Source organism: Parambassis ranga, chromosome 1 (genome assembly GCF_900634625.1).
Source record: "Parambassis ranga chromosome 1, fParRan2.1, whole genome shotgun sequence".
Classification (NCBI taxonomy): domain Eukaryota; kingdom Metazoa; phylum Chordata; class Actinopteri; family Ambassidae; genus Parambassis; species Parambassis ranga.
In genome coordinates, this window is record NC_041022.1 from 4004079 (window position 1) to 4024621 (window position 20543).

At 45.8% G+C, this 20543-nt stretch overlaps 1 protein-coding gene across 1 annotated transcript in view; it reads left to right on the plus strand.

Annotated features, from left to right (window-relative positions):
• Window positions 1-20543, plus strand: part of sorcs3a (sortilin related VPS10 domain containing receptor 3a) — a 175541-nt gene that overhangs the window by 135866 nt on the left and 19132 nt on the right. Inside the window, exons 10-18 of the mRNA XM_028393516.1 lie at window positions 2255-2401; window positions 4936-5038; window positions 6200-6276; window positions 7647-7738; window positions 8757-8864; window positions 9350-9467; window positions 9553-9686; window positions 12426-12539; window positions 15449-15620. Of these exons, the coding sequence (XP_028249317.1) occupies window positions 2255-2401; window positions 4936-5038; window positions 6200-6276; window positions 7647-7738; window positions 8757-8864; window positions 9350-9467; window positions 9553-9686; window positions 12426-12539; window positions 15449-15620 (1065 nt within the window). The remainder of the gene's footprint in view (window positions 1-2254; window positions 2402-4935; window positions 5039-6199; window positions 6277-7646; window positions 7739-8756; window positions 8865-9349; window positions 9468-9552; window positions 9687-12425; window positions 12540-15448; window positions 15621-20543) is intronic.

Below are 20543 nucleotides of genomic sequence, written 5' to 3' on the forward strand. Positions count from 1 at the left end.
AGGGTTTAGCTAAAGCTCTGACGCTACCTGCTCAGCAACACAAGAAGAAGAACAGCCGCTCGCTGGTGAACACGAAGGAGCATTTAGCAGCACCAAGGTGCCAGTCTGCAGCTTAACTCAGTACCATAGATGAGTGAAAACTAGAAGGCTAAGGTCAACGTGTAAGCTAATGTCATGCTAACATGCTAGTCACAGCAGCTTGGAAGTTAAGTGTCAGTGAAGTGGTTAGCTTATGTAATCACCATTAAAGACTAGTTGTGTTTTTAAAACAAGGTGGCTAAAGTTTTCATTTGACTACTGCCGTTCCACTAACCAGTGACTGTGTGGATTGTTTACACTATTTGAAGTACTAGGCTCTGATCAGATGAAGGACACCTCCACATGCAGTCATTAAAAAAGAAACCACTTCACAACTGATTTAGTTTAAAGAGTCCATCACTGATAGATCTAACCCTATTTTCAAACCACATACTACACAACATGTGGCGTACAGTACGGATTAAACACTGTACAGTTCAGTGGACCTCGCTGACAGTACCACACAATGCACGGCAGTGTTAGCATATGCTACATGTTAGCCATGCTACTGATCAGATTCGATTGATGTTACGCTTCCAGTGGCAGAAAATGAACCGTAGAGTCAGTCCTCATCTCTCTCACCATAACTGCCCGGACGAAGACATCTGTTCAGTTTCTGACTGTGTAATTTGAATTTGAAGGTAACTAGTTACCTTAGCCAGCACACAACACATGAGGTTATAAAACTGTAATCTCTCATGTCTGCGGCTTAGCCTTTTATGTGGCTGATGGCGTCTGTCCTGTGAATGTATAGGAGTCTATTTTTGGAGCACAGAAACAGTAAATCTAACTCACACGGACACAGTGCTGCAGCGGGCCGTCATCTGTTTAATGTATGGGTCTGTCAGAATGCAAAAATAAAGGGGGGTCAGGGGGTCGTGCTCAGTGATGTCATGTGTAATAACTGCTGCCCAGCGATGTGATAATTGTACTTTGTCAACAGCGTGGTGCCGAGTGCAGCATCAGCAGATAACGACAACATCGCAGAAACATGAAATATTCAGATGAAGCTCTTCGCTGTGGTCAAAGCTGTGACTCACGCCGGCCTCCGTGGTGGCAGCGGAGTTCTAAAAGCAGCTCACATGCTGCGGCGCACTGTCACGCCTTCTTCTGTCTTCAAACACCAGGAATCACCACGGCACAGGACGGCAAACAGAGCGGTGTTTGTGTCTGAAGAGAGAGTGTGGGTGGTGTGATGGATGGATGCTGCTGGACATGGCTCTCACATGCAGGTGTGTGTGTGTGTGTGACAGAGGGAGGTAGAGGCGATAAATAATTACTGCAGTGATTGACAGGCCGGCTTGGATGAAGATGGGAGAGCTCTCGTTAGCCGCATCCATCCTGAGCGCCATGTTTCTATGACGATGTCAAACGCGCTGCCTATTAGTGCCACTTATACAGATGTGCCCCCTTCAGTGAGGCGAGCACATCCGAGAGGAGCCCCTCACTATGGAAACCGCTGGAGCGCCCATGTCCTTCCTGCAGCACATCGTGCTGTAGGACACGTCTAATCTCTGAGAGGCGACGCTCGCCGGGTGGATTGGCGAGGAGCGGCGTGCAGGAGTGTGTGATTGAGTTCGACAGACGAGGTGTCACTTCATCAGACTGAACACTGTGTGTGAGGATGCACTGACTACTGAGGGTTAGGCTGCAAAAAGACGACTGACTAGTGACGCTGATGTCAGAGATCAGGTTAAAGGAACCTTTTCTCAGAATTCAGACGTTTTTTCTTCTGAATTTTGTAAGAATTTTTAGACTTTTTCTGAGGTTCTGACAATTTTTAAATAAAGTCAAAAAAGTTTAAATGTCACATGTTTTATATATCCGAGATTAAGATCATGATTCAGAGTAAATTCTGACTTCTGTTAGGCTTAGGAGACTAAAGTCAGAATTCTGGAACAGTCCAGTGTTCTTAGCAGAGGCCCTAATCCTCTTAAAATGTAGATGTGAAGGAGCCTGTTGTGCTGATGGTGTCTGCAGAAAAAAAAAGCATTTGCACATCATTTGCATTTAACTGCTGCTGCCTCAATTCACAAATTGCCTTTTTCTGATGAGAGCACCGAGTATGATGCTTCATCTGCAGCTGAGAGCATAACTGTTATGAGAGGAGAGAGGAGCTGGCTTTAAAATGCTCCCGGTGGGTTTGTGTTAAGATGAGATTGTGTGTGTCCCTCAGGTGGCAGGAATTAAAGGAATGCTAATTGCTAACAAGAGGCAGGACAACCAAGTGAAGACCTACATCACCTACAACAAAGGCCGGGACTGGAGGCTGCTGCAGGCTCCCTCCGCTGACCTGGACGGGAATGACATCCACTGCGTGCTGGTATGACACAGGGCTGCACGTTTACTGTGTTTATGCTGCATGTTGAATCAATGTCTACGTCCATGTGTGTGGCCCAAAGCTTCCCTGTGATGCTACGTACGCCTTATGTCTCTGCACTGTCCTCTGCTCCTATGAACAGCCCTGAAAGTGAAATGAAACATTTTCAGGGACAAACAAAGAAGATATTAGAGAAACATTAGAGAGAGGAAGTACTTGGTGGATATATGTCTGACTTTAAATGTATTCTTTTAAAAAGGTCACACAATTACAAGAAAGAAAGAAATGTTTTGATAGTTTAGTTTAGTTGTCACACGGGCAACAGACCAGCTGAAACAGTGAAGCGAAGGTGGGACCCATAATTTAACTCAATATAACCCGAAAAAACTAAGACTTTCTTTTAAAACCTTTTAATCTTTATTAAACCGTCCTTAAAATATCTGCATTACGATTAATGACAATTAAAATACCTGGCAGATGGTCGACCGCACTACTTTTCTCTACCGGCTACTTCCTCGCCTGAACACCCATCTGCAATATATAAAACAAAATCAATTCACCACCACCACCAACAATTGAAAAAACAAAGCTAGGCTACAGCCAACCCACATTCCTGTCTGGCCTCTCTGCACGCCAGCGTGGAGCAGTGTGCACCTGCCTCACTCCACCGGCCAGAACCAAAACCCAATACCTTCATTCCCCCTATAGGGTGCTCTATATATGCGGGTGGACCTGCCCGTCCCTCTTCCCCAACCTAAGGCATACAAACACATTCAGTTTCTAAGAAAGTAAAAAACAAATTCAAGAGAAATATATTCCAGACCTGCCAACATGTACTCATGTACTCAGCACACATTTTTAACCTTAAGTATTGTATTTTCCAGACTATAAGTCGCAGCAGGGGGAAATTGATTTTACAAAATCCAAGACCAAGAACAGACGTTTCATCTTGAAAGGCAGGTTGTAATAATAACAACAGAACAGAGAACAGCAGGCTGAACAGGTGCACGGTATGCTAACCTAACACATTGATGGCTATTCAGCTACATGAAGCATAGAAACCACCTCAACAGGCCCTTTATGTAACATATGAACAGTTCAAACAAGTTCAAACTCTCCATCTCACTCCAGATCACTAAATCCATTCAACTCTTCATCCTCGCTGTCACTTTTGAACAACTCCGCCAACTCCAGAGGTAGACAAGCCTAGAGGGCCCTCTAGTGGCTGTGCAGCATGAAAATAACAAACATGAGAAATCATATATTTTACTATATATAAGTCGCACCTGAGTATAAGTCACATACCCAGCCAAAGGATGAAAAAAAGTGTGACTTATAGTCCAGAATATACGGCACGCTCGCTGCTCTCCAGGTACGATTCAGTTTGTTTCAGTTTCTATACATTCTGTGAAGTTGATCCTGCTACTCAGCCAATTGAAGTGAAAAGCTTTCGGCCAATTAGAGACGACACGTTCAGTTGCGTTCAGTGCCTCTGAGGTCCCTCTTCGGCAGCTTTCTGTCTTCACCGCTGCTCGCCTGCATCCCTGCTTCTCACTGTTCTAGGTCAGCGGCTCTCAGCACCGCAAACAGCATTGAAAAGATAAGAAGTCCTCTATGTGGATAGAATATGAAATACTGTATTCATCCCAAGCTGGGAATGTGCGTGTGTTTTGATATTATTTTCAAAATAATCATATTTTTTCTCAGATGTATAAGAAAACATGTTTATTAGACAAAGCGTGAGCGTCCAGCAGGTGGCGGGGTGGGCAGTGGGGTGTTCTGCAGGTCAGTGAATGGGGGGCGGCGCTCTGATCACACACAGCTGTTCTCTCTGTTTAAAGAAGCGTCTGGCTGCGTGTGACAGCAGCACCTCCTCCCTCATTAGAAAGACGCCCTGCAAGTCGAGCTAACCGCCGCTGTGAGGAGGCATCATGTCTGAGGCAGCGTGCTGTTTAGGAGGTGATGCCAGGGCCGAGCGGCGTGGCCCACAGGTTCCCTGTGATCGAGTATTCATGTGACGTTGTAATTACTGCCACAGATCCCCTTTGATTACCTCGTTCGGTCCCGCCAGGCCTTCGTGTCCTCACAGCCGCCACGCGCCGCCCGCTGCAGGGATGAATGCTGCTTTTCTGCTCTCTGCACAGATGCATTTGTCTTCTGTCATGTGATTCACCCCGAAGGCTCCGCGTCACACTTTAATGCAAATTCCATCGCTCTGTGTGCTAATGACAGATTAAACGCAATTAACAAAACTTAAGAAGGCTCAACGGCCGCTCTGTGAGAGACTAATGAAGGCAGCTCTTTATGGTTCTGACCTGAACACATCTCCACTCCGCACCCTCTGTTGTGTATCAGACTAAAATCCCATCTCTGTGGAGGTTTCAGACTCACTGTCTGTGTCTCTGCCCTTCAGTTGAAGTTATGACTTATCTCAGCCCAAACCTTTAAAACAACCCCAACAACTAAACATGTGATCGTAGAAAAATTAAAATAAATCGGTGATGTCTTCTGCTCAGTTCTTTCTGCCTGTGTTCCAGCCGTTCTGCTCCCTCCACCTCCAACTGCAAATGTCAGAGAACCCTTACCTGTCAGGAACCATCTCCACCAAGAGCTCAGCACCGGGGATCATCGTGGCCACAGGTGAGTCAGACACTGATGTCCTCCCATCCATCCATTTTCTATCCATCCATTTTCTTGGTCCATCAGGTTATGGTAGCAGACACACGCCCCCTGACCCCCCCCCCCCCCCCCCCCCCCCCCCAGACCCCAGCCACTTCCTTTAGCTTGTCCTGGAGGATCCTCCAGCACTCCCAGCCTAGCTGGAAGATATAATCCTTCAGACAGGTCCTTGGCTTGCCTCATGGTCCCCACCCAGATGTCCGATAAACCTCCAAAAGAAGGTTCCCAGAAGGAGCATTCTAAACAGGTGCCCCGACAACCTCAACTGGCTCCTCTCATTGTAGAGGAGCAGTCACCCCTCAGTCTGGTCTCTCAGGACTCAGGCTGGATTTCCATGGGCTCAGGGACAGATGCAGATTAAACTCTGGACACATTTGGACAGTATCAACAAAAGACAGTCCTTTCCCATCAGTGTTTCCTATACCATCATGAGGGCAACCTGCCCCCCCAATTGCCCCCCACCCCCACCCCCACTGAACAGAACTTGATAACAGTATGATGTTTTGGGCGTGGAGCTGTGTGAGCCTGCAGCGCCGCTGTGACGCTCTCGTTCTGTGAGGTTCTTCTCTGGGCTGGCTGCCTGCAGGATTTCCACCTCACACACAGACAGACGTGTAGACGTACACCAACTGCACATGTGAGAAGCAGCCACAGTTTCTGCAAAAGAGACAGAATCCATGTTAGCAGCAGCCGGCCTGTTTGCTGCGAGTGTGTGTCTGTTTTGTCTTCGGTGTGTGCTGAACAAACATGCACAGTGTGTGTGTGTGTGTTTCTGGCTGAGACTTTGCTTTGGCACGGCGCTTCACTTTGCCCGCTGCGCCTTTTAAGACGTCAGCTGGTGCAGAGATCATCTTACCAACATGACAAACACCATACAGATCAAACACATGCCTATTTACTGAGCTGCGGGCCAAGATCGGCGAGCGGATCAGCAGAAGAAGCGCTGCAAGCGAGGGGGGGGGGGGGGCACCGCTCACCGTCCACAACATTACACCGTCTGACGCAGGCAGACCTAACCTGGGCGGTGCTACGTATTATTCAGGGCTAATCTGAGAATGAGTGAACCTCAGACTGTCTCGGCATCTTTTAAAACACATGTGGCCGTTTTCTGTGTGACTGCAGGAAACATCGGAGCAGAGCTGCTGTACAACAACGTGGGCATGTTCGTGTCCTCTGATGCTGGCAACAGCTGGAGACAGGTGAGAGTCACACTTGACAGTCACTGTGAAACATGTGCCACCTTTACAAACACTGCATCAGGCCGTCAGCAAGATAAGATAAGATAAGATAAAACTTTATTAATCCCGAAGGAAATTCTTGTGCCAGAGGTATCAAGTTACATTAAATGCAGTTAAGTACAGAGTATAAGAGTATGTGTCACTATAATCCAAAATAAGAGTACAGTACGCAGTATGAGCACAATATATGATACATGGATACAAATATGGAGATGTAAGGTGCTAAGTAAACATAAATATAGACCAGTGGAGGGAATGACAGTGATGCCTGACATGATCATCTAGCGCTCCTCCCTACAGAAAGGGGAGGAGTTATACAGTCTGATGGCCACTGGCAGGAAGGACCTCCTGTGGCGTTCTGTGCTGCTCCTCAAGACACAGCAAGACACATCAGCAGCTCACAGCAGGTTCAGACATGTTACAAATAGACTGTATATAAAGATGGAGGACAGCTGCATAAAAGTGAGGCCAGAACAGCTGGTCATAAGCCTCGCCTCCTCCATGTTAGTGAACACAGGACCAACTAAAAACTAAAAGTACAAAAACAAATGGTTGTTAGCTAGTTCTTATCGCACTGTGGGAGGCTCCACATTACAAACCTAATGGTCTCTCTACACTGTGCGATATGTAGCGATCTTATAAGACCGTTGCATGACACACTATGCGACGTCAATCTAAAAAGCGTTGGTACGATGTCAAGTTTGATGCGTGCAGATTGTGCGATGACCATTCACTGAATCGCAGGCGATCACAGGTTACGACGTACATTAACATGTGAGGAGGAGGAGGACGTGGACGCGGAGTGACAGGTCGTAGCAGCTGTCACACTGTGAGACAGTCATCCTAAATTTCTGACACCGCTAGAATTTTATCTCGGCTTGTTTTTGGTCGACAACCGGCGTCATTGAACCTGCCTCACAGTGCGACGTATGACCACCGTTTTAGAGCCACGACCAAAGAAATCTCCACGATTCTCCTACGATGCTCATCTTTCATCTGTGACGGCCCAAAATCACACAGTGTAAACCGGGTATAAGATATAATAAATGTGTAAATAATTAATCCAATTCACACATTAGTGCAAGTTTCATGTCACGTTAGAGCCACTAATGTTAACCCGGAGCAGTGTAGAGGACATGTATCCTGCAGCAGCAATGCTAACTGTCAGTTAGCACTCGTTGTGGTCAGTAAGCTAGTTGGGTTGAGAGCAGATAAACAAAATTCTGTTTGATCAAAATCCATTGTTAGCATTGGGCTGTTGCCAGCAGAGCTGTTCTTCTGTAATGACATGAAAGGGTTTCTGTTAACACTTCATTACCCTGTGCTCTCAGGTTTTTGAAGAGGAGCACAATGTGTGGTTCCTGGACAAAGGAGGAGCCCTCATGGCAGTGAAGCAGCCGTCTGTGCCAACCAGACATCTGTGGTATGTCCAGTCAGACACTGCTTTTCTTTCTTAAACTGCATTACCAATTTCCTCTGTGTCTATTTTAAGGTTAATTCACCCATTATGGTCAAAAAAAGGAGCATGTATATTTTATATGTGGTCCATTTAGTGATACGCTTTGGGGGAAAAAAAACAGCCAATCTAATTTAGGAGTTTTTTTTTCAGGCCACTTATCATTAACAGACAGCAGTGTGAGCTCCCCTTTTAGTGTTTTCATTAACACGTTCCCTTCCTCCTGCCAAACCGGGAGCCCACGCTCTGCCTCAGTGCAGGCTAATCCAAGTGAGACCAGATCTGTTCTCCAGTCGCTTTTGCAACAATTTTGAAATTAGTTTCAGAAGCAATGAAGTGTAGCCTGCTGGGTTTTTGTCTCCTAACCAATTTAGAGGAAGTGAGGGAAGAAAAATGACAGCCTGTGTATCCCTGTACGGCGGCCATGGAACAGTTAAACACCACCTCAGCCTGAGTCATAATAAGGGCACTGCTTTCAGCCCAACGAAGGTGGCGGTGGTGGGATGGTGGTGGTGGGGGTGCGGGGGGCTCGGGCCTCAGCAGTGTCACACTCAGGTTCTCCTCGTTGTTCTCACTTCAGCACCAATGTTGATAAGCTGTCACAATCAATAGAGCCCCAGACCCCATGATGAAAGCTGTCCAATTTCTTCCCACCACCTCCCTCCTCCTCCTCCTGTTGCAGTTTTGTAGTCAAACATGAAACGGTTCTTTTCTGGTCGTGTTCCAGGCTCCTCACTCAGGACACTGTGATGTTGATTTTCTTTTTCCCTCTGAAAGCACTTCTATGCATGTTTGGTTTGCAGACAGACGTCTCTTAAACATTCCGTTAATGCTCAGAGTTCTGATATTTACCCACAGCTACAGTAACTAATTGCACAGGGACTCCTCTGCTGAAACGGAGACAGTCACTCTGATCCCCACCTAAGTCCTCCCCTATGGCCGGGCTCTAATAGAGAGCATCTGTTTCCCTCTCACACACACACAGGATCAGCTTTGATGAGGGCAGGCAGTGGACCCAGCACAGCTTCTCCTCGGTGCCGCTGTTCGTGGATGGAGTCCTGGTGGAGGCCGGAGCCGAGAACCAGATCATGACGTAAGTCCTCAGAGGGTCTGAGTGACCTGTTGATGTTTCTGTCTTTGTTTGCAGTGCTTTGTGCTGGGAGTGAAAGGTGAATGGGATTGTGTCTGTGCTCTGCTCCTCTGGGCTCTTTTCTCTCAGCAGAGATGGTAAATGGATCCGCGGCCTTTAGGAAAGACGTCCTTTCAAAGCTTTGTGGTATTCAGCCTTTATTCAGCCTCACATAGCATACGCCATGTAGGCTGGTAGACAGCTGGGTATGAGGTCACCTGACTGTCATTCAAGGGACTGGCATCATTACAGAAAGAGCCTGAAAATGTGGCCACGATTTCTTTTACCCTCCTGACTTATAATCAGTCGTGTGCATAAAGTCCTGCTGCTCTACACAAGCAGCAGCACCATGGCTACAAGCACAGAAAATCCAACAAATGTACTTCACATCATTCTGATCTGATGTTAAAAATCTTCTCTCTCCTGATGCTTGTTGTTTCCCTCTGCAGCTTTTTTGGACACTTCAGCCACCGCTCTGAATGGCAGCTCATCAAAATCGACTACAAGTCCATCTTCAGCAGGAAGTGCACAGAGGAGGATTATCAAACCTGGCACCTGCACAACCAGGTAAAACAATGAAGCCTTCTCTCCCTGTGTCTGTGCCAGAAAAAGACTCTGTGCTGACAGAACTTGGTTCTCCACGCTGTGACAGGGCGAGCCGTGCGTCATGGGACAGAAGCAGATCTACATGAAGCGCAGACCCGGAAACTACTGCATGCTGGGAAGGGACTACTCCAGGATCCTCTCGGCCGAGTCCTGCATTTGCCGAGCTCATGACTTTGAATGGTAAGATGATGAGCGCGGCTCCTTTCTTCAGTATCTCGGAGGGGGATTATTACGCTTCTCTCCATTGTCTGCCAAAGCAGGACTTCATTAGCCGCACACGTAGAGCTTTCAGAGGATGTGCTTTAATAATCTTTTCAGAAATTCTCAGTGTGTTAATTATTTTCTGCTGGGCAGCTGCCAAGTGTGACTCAACAGGTCATTTAGTTAAAAGCTACGCCCAATCACAAACAACCACACTCCAGTAGCTGGTTGTTATTTTCAAGTGCATCCATCCAGATAATTGCACAGTTCACTTAAACATGCTGTTCAGTCTACCTGCTTCAGCTTCAAACAAACTGAGTCCACAAGCTGCAACAAAACAAACTGCACACATAATCAGAGCAGGTCACTTTGTTCTGATTTTTAACTATTTATTTCTAGGCACGGGACGGTTCAGGGAAGAAATCCGAACCGACTAGCCACAAATCTAAAGACTTTCTCTGGATAACTTCTGGAGACTGACATAACTGCGCTTATAGTACTGTAGTTACTGTCCTCAGCGAGCAGCAGGTGTGACCGTGAGCACTTTAAGGCGATGCTATCTTAAAAGAAGAAAAAAACCTCAACAATGTAAACCGAACCAAAAACCGTGACCCCAGAACCGTAATACAAACTGAACCGTGGATTTTGTGAACTGTTCCACCCCTATTTACTTCTGATCCTGCCTGTCAGGGACCGAGCAGTATGAGGACAGACACACGGCTCCTCCCTCTGGCTCCTCCAGGAAGTTTTCCAGGGTCAAATGTCCACAGGAGGACTGTCTTTGTGCAAACACAATAAAATGTCCTCAGCGCTCAGTGGAGCAACAAAACCCCTACCACAAGATTGGTCAGTAAACGGTGAATCTACGGAGGCCCGGACAGACCTGAGCTGCTGTGAGCAGACTGCTCCCGGCTGTCTGAGTGGAATCCATTGCATATGCCATCCATGTGTCTCATTAATTGACTCCATTTTCCAATAATCTGATAAGTTTGGTGTGGTTTTACACATTTTGCTCATAATGTCTAACTGCGAGCTCACTGTGCTTGTATAATTCTGTTCAGACCATGTGGGGGTGTCGACACATTTTCAATTTGTATGCAAATCCTGAGCGGTCGTATGTTTTATCTTGTAATGACAGCGAACAGAAAGAAAGAAAAAAAACATGCAGCAGTTATGTAAATAGTGTTTGTAGAGCGGCAGACAGTGAGTGCTAATTGGCTCATTGAACTAGTGTAAAGTTTGATTTTCTGTCTGTGCATCTTGTCCTGGTCTGTCTCTGTGTCCTCTGTGAGACACTGTTCAAAAATGAGGATTTGAAAAAGTCCAAATCTTTTAACTTCATTTGAGGTGTGAAGAGTCTGCCCGCTGTGTGATAAGCTTCAGTGCACCATGCAACATGATGCAAACCCAGCACAGCATGTCACACTGTACAGTGCAGCAGGCTCGTCCACTGAGCCTTAGTTCTCAGGAGCTTGGTGGGTTCAGGATTCAGTGTCAGTCTGCCTTTTCTGAGGTGGGTACTGACTCACATTCATCTACGGCTGATTCTCAGCTCTCAGACTGCTCCCTCGTCCCCAAGATGAAGCTCAGCAGCCGCCTTTTTTCTTTGTACACCATCAAGCATCAGTGTCACTGTGAGGGCACACAAATGGTTCAGTTTGCTGATGACTGTGACTGTCTCTCTGCTCGGTAGTTACCCCTACCTTGGCCCTTAGGTTGAGGATTTAGGCACTGGTGTAAAGGCTCCTTCTTGGACGTCAATGTCTCTGAAATAAAAGACAAGATCATAGGCGCTAAAGGTTTTGAAGGTCTGTTTTAATCTTCTCTTTAATCTGCTGGTTTGGGTCATTTTACTTGTGAGACTGTTTAGTACATTTATTGGGGCAAATTTGGTCGATCTTGCTGCTTTATACAGAATCAGAGCTACAAAGAAAGCCCAGGCTATCATGGCAGACTCACCGCCTGCATGGAGTCTAATTCAATTGAAATCAGTGTTATTTATTAGCACCTTTTACAATCAGAATAGTTTCACTTCACAGAGACCCAGAGCCTGAACCCCCTTAAGATCAACAGTGTCAGGAAAAACTCCCTTTAACAGGAAGAAACCTTGAACAGGACCCGGCTCATAAGGAGAACCTTCCTGCTGACAGTTGGCCGGGTAGAGGAGGAGAAGAAGAGGGAGACAGGACAGAGAGGATGAAGGAGAGAGAGGCTAGCGGCTAGTTCTAGCTTTAAATGAAAGATTTTCAAAAATGTGACAGATTAAAAGTCAGTCTGTCAGAAAATGGCCTCCTCTCCTCTCTGCCCTTTCACCTATTGGTCCATATATATCTGTGCAGACAATCAGCCATGACATCTGATTAATGAACAGTTCACACTGCTGTAGTCACAGACTCAAACTGGACCAGTCAGCTGCAGGCTTGTTAGTTTTTTGTTTATTTTTTCTGGCTGGCTAATTAATTGATAAATCAATGTCATGATCATTATTAGAATGGGCACTCACTTACCTTGCTTTGTTACATGTAAATATTGTTCTGATTGTAGTTACTCATCCTTATATGTGGAAGACACACACACACGGCTCGGGGCTTTAATCAGTGTGTAATAACGATGTGCTGTACGCGGCCACAGAGATAAGGCGTGGAGTGGAACAAGCTGCAGGACAATATGTTCTTGTGCACATGCTGATATTGATCAGGCGCTCTCTTTGTCTGACAGTGATTATGGATATGAGCGGCGCAGCGATGGGAACTGCCGGCCGGCCTTCTGGTTCAACCCTTCCACTGTGTCCAGGAGCTGCAGCCAGGGCCAGAACTACCTCAACAGCACGGGGTGAGCACTGTGTGTGTGTGTGTGTGGCGGGAGCGTGTTTTTTTACATCAGTGTGTTTTTATGAGGCACCAATGGCTCGTTTTCAGGGAGTTATCGTTGATGTTTCCAGCAGATACTGACCACAGATTTTAATATGATTTGTGAGCTTCAACTGTGTGAAAAAGCCTTTTGGTTTATGATCCTGCAAATATTCATAAAGAACACTTTAAACTAGGGCTGGGCGATATGGCAAAAATTTTATATCACGATTCTTTAATGATAAAATCACGATCTCGATTTTATCACGATTTGTTTTTACATTGACACTAATTTGCATGTTTCCGTGTAAATGACTCAAGGTAGCCTTAAGGTAGTCACTTCTCAAAAACTGTCAGTAGATTTTAAAGGCAAACAACAACTCTGATAACATGCACTCAGTATTAGTTTTCAATAAACATGAACATTTAAATAACAATTACAGAAAATTAAGTTTTATTTCAAATACGTTAAAAAGAAGACTAATGTAGTTCTGTAAAGTATTATTCAACAGTCATTTAAACAGACTGAAGTGTGCCTCCTAAGGTTAAACAATAAATACAGTATTGAGACTTAAGTAACTCTTAAAGTTCAATGTGATTTAGAACAAATGATCAAACTTTCATGGGAATCATATCTAAGGACAAACGGAGCTGCTGCTGTCAGCTCTGTCCACCGTTTACTAGAGTCCTCATATGGAGCCTCTTCATCAAATGCCTGCGTTATTGTTTGGTGACGTCATTAGCTGTTGCCTCTGTCTGCATCTGATGTACACATGGGGCCCTCACACACACACACACACACACAGGTGTAGAAGAGCTGCTGACGGCACAACAGCAGCGAACCTGAATATAACGAGCTGGTAATGTTCAGAGAGGTGGGCGCGTACGCGCTCGTACCATTATAATACATTCGTATACACGCGGCCCTTCCACTGCGACACACGTCACGCGGACACACACAGGCTTAGAGGACGCGCCGCTGCTGCCGGCAGAAACAGCACCGAACATAAAGGTGGAGTTCGTTTTAGGGACCAGTTCCTCCGTTCTCTTTTCGTTTTCAGCCGTAGCTTCCTAACAGGGAGGCTGTCATTGGTTGGTCGTGTTCACATTAGGCGCACTGAGAGTTGGCCGAGTGAAAAAACTCATGCGTCTGCGCGAACATAGAACTGCAATTAATAGAACGTGCTCTATGGACGATAAAACGATCTCTCCGTTCTGGTAGATCGCCGATACGTTCAAATCCTTCACGATCATTTATCGTCAAATCGCACAGCCCTACTTTAAACAGTACAGTGCAAACATCTCCGGTCACCAGTAGCTTTGCTGGTTTCTCCTTTTTGTTTTGTCATTTGTTTATATATATATATATATATATATATATATATATATATAGAATGTCTATATATCTGGAGACCACAATTAGAGGTGGGCGATATGGGAAACATCACAATATCCCTCAGTATGTATCACCATAAATTCAGTTTTTCAGTGTGAACTATAGAAAATCAAACATGTTAAAGCTCATCTCTGGGCCACATCGACCTGCTGTCATTTTCTTGTCCTCTAATCTCCCCTTTGTGTGGGTGTGTGTATGTGTGTGTGTGTGTGTGTACTTACGGTGCATATGGCCGCCAGCCCAATTATAAGGACTCCCAAGCGCTATATTTGCCCGTGTGTGAGCTTTGTTCTGCCTCAGACTTGTGATGTGAGCAGCCCCAGAGTAGAACTGGAGTGTTCTGCCCATTTCCACTCACGTCCTCAGCACCTGAACTCCTCACACTCTTCTTTTAAACACCCGCGGCTGTGGTGGCTCAGACATGCTGCTGCTGGCTGGGCCTTCTGTTAAACTTGGACAAGCTGAAAAGACAGGATTAGGTCAGACAGTTATTGAGCATGTAGAGCATAAAAATGTCCAAAGCTTACCCGCCTGTAATCACACACAAGAGAAGAAAACCTGGAACCTGTGAGGCAGTTTTTAAGGATCAGCTGTGCACCAACTTCATCAAGCGTCTCTTTGTCTTTTACACCATTAATCTTGAACACACATGTTGCTTGTGCCAGTAAATATGTTCATCTTCACACTGTGCAGAAGTCGGTTTGGTATGAGAGTCACTTTCCTGCACACCTGCAAATTTCTCCTTGTTTTTGGGCTTGGAGGTGTCCCTCAGGGCTCAGTACTAGAACCACAACATATGTTGATCATTTTGCTGCTGACCTGTCTTTGTCCTCTGCGTTCGCACTCCGGCTGCACCACACTTCAGTATTTAACTTCAAACAAGCTCCTCTTCAGCCTGCACAGTACACACATGTGATCTCTCATGGATTGTATTGTGTCTTTTAGTACTTCTTTTTAAGATATGTTTGTGTTTATCTGTGTATGGTATTTAAAGGTGGGGACAGCTAAGTTCAGGCTAACATTCAGGCTACAGTCAGCTGTTTTCCTCTTTTTTTTTGTGTAAGTGTAATCTGTGAAGATGGAGCCGCAGTACATCCTGTTGAGTTTAAGCGTCAGTGATAGGCTGATGTTTCTGTGTCTTGTCGGTGAGATAATTTACGTTCTATTTTGCTTTGTTGTGTCAGAGGGATGAGTCCTGTTCGTGTTTGAGGCTCCTCTGGAGACAGACACCTTCGAAGCTTAATCACAGTGGGAGTGTTTTATTCACTACTGCTGTGATTAAACTTCCTGAGGTGTCTCAGCCTCTGACACGGCTTGTGTTGTCAGTTGTCATCTAGTCAGACAAAACAGCCGCACTCTGAGTTCAACAAAACTGTCTGTGGAGCACAAACTCATGAAGCATCCAGGGCATTCATCTAAAAAAACACATTGACAAAAACAGAGGGGAGGTATAGAACTATAAACACTATAAACGCCATGTTCTGATCTTTCTGTAGGTACCGTAAGGTGGTGTTAAACAACTGCACTAAAGGAGTGAAAGAAATGTACACCGCCAGAAAGCAGCAGTGTCCCAACAGACCCCCAAAAGGACTGCTGCTGACCACCAAAGACGGAAAGCTCACCGCCAACCTGGGCAGCAACGTCACCTTCCTGGTTCATCTAGACGAGGTGAGAACTTTCTGTTCGTGGCTTTGTCTATGTGCTGAGGAGGGCAGAGTCTTGTTACATCAAACATTTCTTTAACTCAGGTGTGTAGAATAAAGCTTGGGTAAAACATCAATATTTGTTAAATATGTCTGATGGAACATGTGTGGCGCATTGTGTTCCTTTCTGTGATGGATTATTTGATTGTGTGTATGGATTTTACTTAAAGCTGGAGTGAGAGGTTTTTGGGTCATTTGGGGCAGAAAAACTTGAATGTGATGATGACATCATGTCAACGACTAAGGATTATATGCGTCCCTCGTGGCTCTTTACTAGGACCACGGTCACATGTGGTCTCAGGGCCGTCACTTTATGTTCATAATTACACTGAACATGACGCATCCTTGTCACCTGGAGACCTAAACTACTTGAAGAACTTGGATGAATGGTGGATAAACTGACTGATCCATACAATGGAGTCCTTTGATTTGCTTGTACAGTATTTTTTACTGAACCCGAATGTCATGGAGTCTGTTGGGTGATTTCTTAGAAATAGCTCTAAATTGGCCGGTTTGGGGTTCATCTCTTTCTGTCCTCGTCCTCCAGAGACACTGAGAGCATGAATGGATCATAGACACAGTGTATGTTCTGTTAAGTGAGCGTGGAGTGGAGTCCTTTGTTTTGTTTGTTAAATGTATTTTACTGAAGCCTGAAGGACAAATGTTGAGTCTGCCGGCTGATTTCTTGGAAAGTGAGCATGTTCTAAAAGGCTCTCTAAAGTTTAATAGAGTCAGATCCGTCCAAACTGCCCACGCAGTGCAGAAGCTCGGAGCCAGAGGCAGGAATAAAAGTCCTCACTGGAGACCCTGTTAGTTAGTGAGCGAGCCGGGCCTGCCATGTTGCCTGGTCACTGGGAAGCTGCCTCCCATTTTTCCAGTGTGGTCTGCTGATATTAAGTGCAGGCTTTGGGGCGTTAGCAGCAGGAGTGTTTTCTCACCACTGCTGGAAGAGCTCATGGAGTGTGTGTGTGTGTGTGTCCGTCCCTCGGGTCTGGTCCGGGCGCCGTTGTCGTGTTACTGTGTGATGAGTTGAGGAACGGAGGCCTGTTTTCTTTCATTAGGAGCAAGTTTCTGTGATGGAAAGAGGAAAGGGGGCGATGGAGGAGGGGAGCTGGGTGGAGTAAAGAATCCTTGTGGCATCAACCCTATTTGAGAAAATTCTCAAGATGAATTCAGAGTTTAATTTATATTCATGAAGCCTGCAGTGACGGTATTTCTTGGGGAGAGCAAATGGCATTAAATATTTAATGGGCTGTGGTTTAAAAATAGGAAGAAAGAGTGAGAAAAGTGACACATGTTCGGGGATAAGATGTGTGTCTGTGTGGCTGCAGTTTTGTTTAGGAAACCTGTTCCTCAGCACAAACATCACATCCACAGATTGTAGGACTGGGAGTTGGCAGAGAGGTGACATGGACCAAATCTCCAACAGTTCGTAAAGGATTTATCTGCTGTTCCACAGTCAGCATCAGACGGCGGAGACGGGACCCATCTGAAACACTTTATCTCCTCTCAGTAACGCTTGAGCATACAGCGCATGAGCACGGCAGTAAAGATGGCTCCATCATAATATAAATGCAAATATCTCCATGATGATGTTCCATAAAAACAGCTGCTGCATCCAGAAACATTAACATGGTCGAAACCTCGTTGTCTGTTAAGAAACATGATTAAAAATAATCATAACTTAAAGTGGTCCGACCTGATAACTTCACAGAATAAAACTGTCCTCCAGCCTGAGGCGGACTCATGATGATTGATGTCTTTACAGGACAGTTGCTATAATTTGTAAGATAGTTAATAAACCCTTCATCACCTGAAGGGCTGCGTTCGGCAGCTCGTCCTTCACACAGACTTTCAGGGCCAGATCGCACAAACTCCTGTGAAGTAAGCGCAGTAAATCAAACTAGGACCTGATGTAAGACCGCTCCAGAGTCAGCGCTCATACCCTGACTTCATGAACGTGAAGTCATGTTTTTGGGCTTTTCCTAATCTGACATAGAATGGACTCCTTTAAGAGTTGCTGCAGCCAGTTTGAGTTTTTATGACTGATCCAGGTCCCAGTCATGACTCTTGGCTGGTTTTCTTTTGACATCATCATCATCATCATCATCATTTGGCCTGACTGACCGCCATGATGTCAACAGCGTCCAGATGCAGGAGAGGATCTAATCTGGCAGCAGGAGGCTGGAGCTCTGAGGATCAGCCTGTTGGAGACCATGGTCCTAAACCTGAAAATGGTGGAATGCCTTCTCCAAGTTGGGGACTAGTTCGGGGCAGCGCCTGCAGTGATGCAGTCCTCTGTTTCGGTCCATTGTGGTGAAGAGATCAGATCCAAAAGGCAGGGCTCTGATTTTACTGGTTGATCTATGTTCCTACCCTGACCTGTGGGTGGTGACCAACAGAAGGACACTCACAGCTTGGCTGGTCTCTCCCTTAGAGATAGGGCGAAGAGCTCAGAGTCCAGCCACTGCTCCACGTCAAAGAGGAGCCTGTGAAGATGGTTCAGGCATCTGGTTAGGATGTCCACTGGGCACCTCCCTGTTCTGTGGGGACGCTTGAGGGCAGCCCTCAGTTTTTAGGCTTCGGTTCTCAGCCTGGGTGCTGCTGCTTGGTTCTTTCACCTGCTGCTCTGTGAGATTTAACACTTAACACTTATTTTGGGTTAAAGGTTCCTCCAATGACACCGATGTCCCAGAGTTTCTGAGGCTTGATTGTGAAGTTTTTGTGAAGTGAGAGAACTAGCTCGTTGTCATGCTGCAGGTTCACTTGGTGGAGTTTGGACGTCGGTTTTTGAAAATCTTGGCCGCGGCTCTGAGTTTTAAAAGTGTAAACTTTGTGTAGATGAAATTTTGTCTTCTCAGATGGATTCTTTTCTAAGAACAAGTGCAACAGATTAAATCAGATGGAGAAACAAACTGGCCTCCTCTTGCTTCAGAGTTGGCTTCACGTCTGCTGGCAGAGCTGAAGCAGCCGGAGCTCTGCCAGCTCTGTGCTCATAGCACACACTGATGGCTGCTCTGTCATTACAGAAACACTGTTCTCTCCTCACATCTTCCTGCCATTATTTTGGGTTTTATTGTAACTTTTTAATTGTCCCTTAAGGCGTGAAAGGATTTATTTATAACCGCTGAATCGTTTCAGTCACTTAGCTTGATAGCTCTGCCGTCAGTGTGTGGCCACCGTCTGTAAATACCGTCTCAGTGCTTCCTTCTGGGTTAATAACAGCTCCCTGTGATCTGCCTAACACTTGTTTTGTCACTCTGGATTTTGATCAGCCATTCCTCCGTTTCACACGCTGATCACATTTCCAGAGAAAATGTTCTACAGTTGTTCTTGCTTGTGTTATCTTTTTGTTTCTGCCTCAGTGGGAGGCGGGATGAGTCTCCTGCCGATGCTGCGCTCTGATCGAAGATGACAGGCACGACTGCTGAGGCTTCCCCACTAAAACATGAACCACAGTGTTCATTTTCAGCTTCTTTGCAGTCACAACATTCGACGGAGTCGCCTGGACGACTTTAGCTAGGAGCATTAAAATGTGTCATTATTTTATTTGTGGTAAATAATCCTTTTGTCAGGTCATCCAGGTTCTTCTGACTGACAGACAGAATCAGACTAATCTTACTCAGTTTCTCACATGCTAACAAGTGTATATGAAGAGCTGGCTTTATCAGAATCAGAATTACTTTATTGATCCCCGAGGGGAAATTCTTTATAGCATTCAATAACGCCATAAACATCTGTCTACCGTATTTTCTGGACTATAAGTCGCACTTTTTTCATCCTTTGGCTGGGTCCCATATTCATGGAACGTGTGCTTGCAGCTGAGCCTCAGACCTCACCCGGCAACAACGAATTCTATTTTCTGATTGGTCGAGAGGTCGCTAATTCCAGACAGCTCTATGAGCGCACAGTAGTCTGCCTTTGAATCATTTACAGGATGTTTATAGGAGTTTCTGTGCGGTGAAGTGAATCGTTTCTTCACGTGAGGACTTGTTCAAATGCGTGTGTCTCACTCTCAGTGTGTGAGGCTTGAGAGACCTGCAGCCACCACTGAAGTGAAGAGAAATTCCAGAGGCAACGTAACGCTAAAAACGTAGTGATGTACGTAGGGCCGCCTCTCATGGTCAGACAGACACCACATTGTGTTTATTAATGGAGACAGTGAACAAACACGCACTGGCATGTTTCACTGTATGTATTTCAGGAACCTGACTGTACAGAAAATCCAAAGTCTGTAACCTGTGACCCAAAAACTGACAAAATTTTAAAACCCCCCCCCTTAAGATCTCGTGTCCTTTTTTTGGCTGCTGCGACCTATAGTCCAGAATATACGGTAATTTGTAGTCAGTGTTCAGTCTGGTCTGAAACTGCCTCATTTTGCTTTAATCATGTTTTACTACAGAAGCTGTCGGTCTCACGTTTGATTAAATATCACAGTGTAAAAACACATTAACCTTCACTGCAGGACACCAGAAAACACGGATGTCAAACAAATGACTCACAGCTGGAGTGCCTTTTGTTGTCACACTTCACAGTTCACCTCTGCAGGTCCAGGTCTGACACGCACCTGAACAAATGTCAGCCCTGCGTACCCAAACTCCCGTCAACCCAACAACAGCACTTTCATTAGGAACCAGCGGTGATGCTGCTGTGCAGGCCGGGGGCTCCAGCCGCGGTGCGAGTTTGGACCTGCTCAGCCTTCAGAGACACACACAAAGAGTGACATTTAGAGAGATGGGTCAGCGTCAGTCTCATGCAGATTAGTGAATCCCGCTGTGGCTGATATGGAGAGCGAAACGTGAGTGCAGACACTGAGAGGAGCTGAGTGACACCAGCGCCTCCATGCCAGAGACTTGTGAGCATGCCAGCTCATTACAGTTCTTAACAA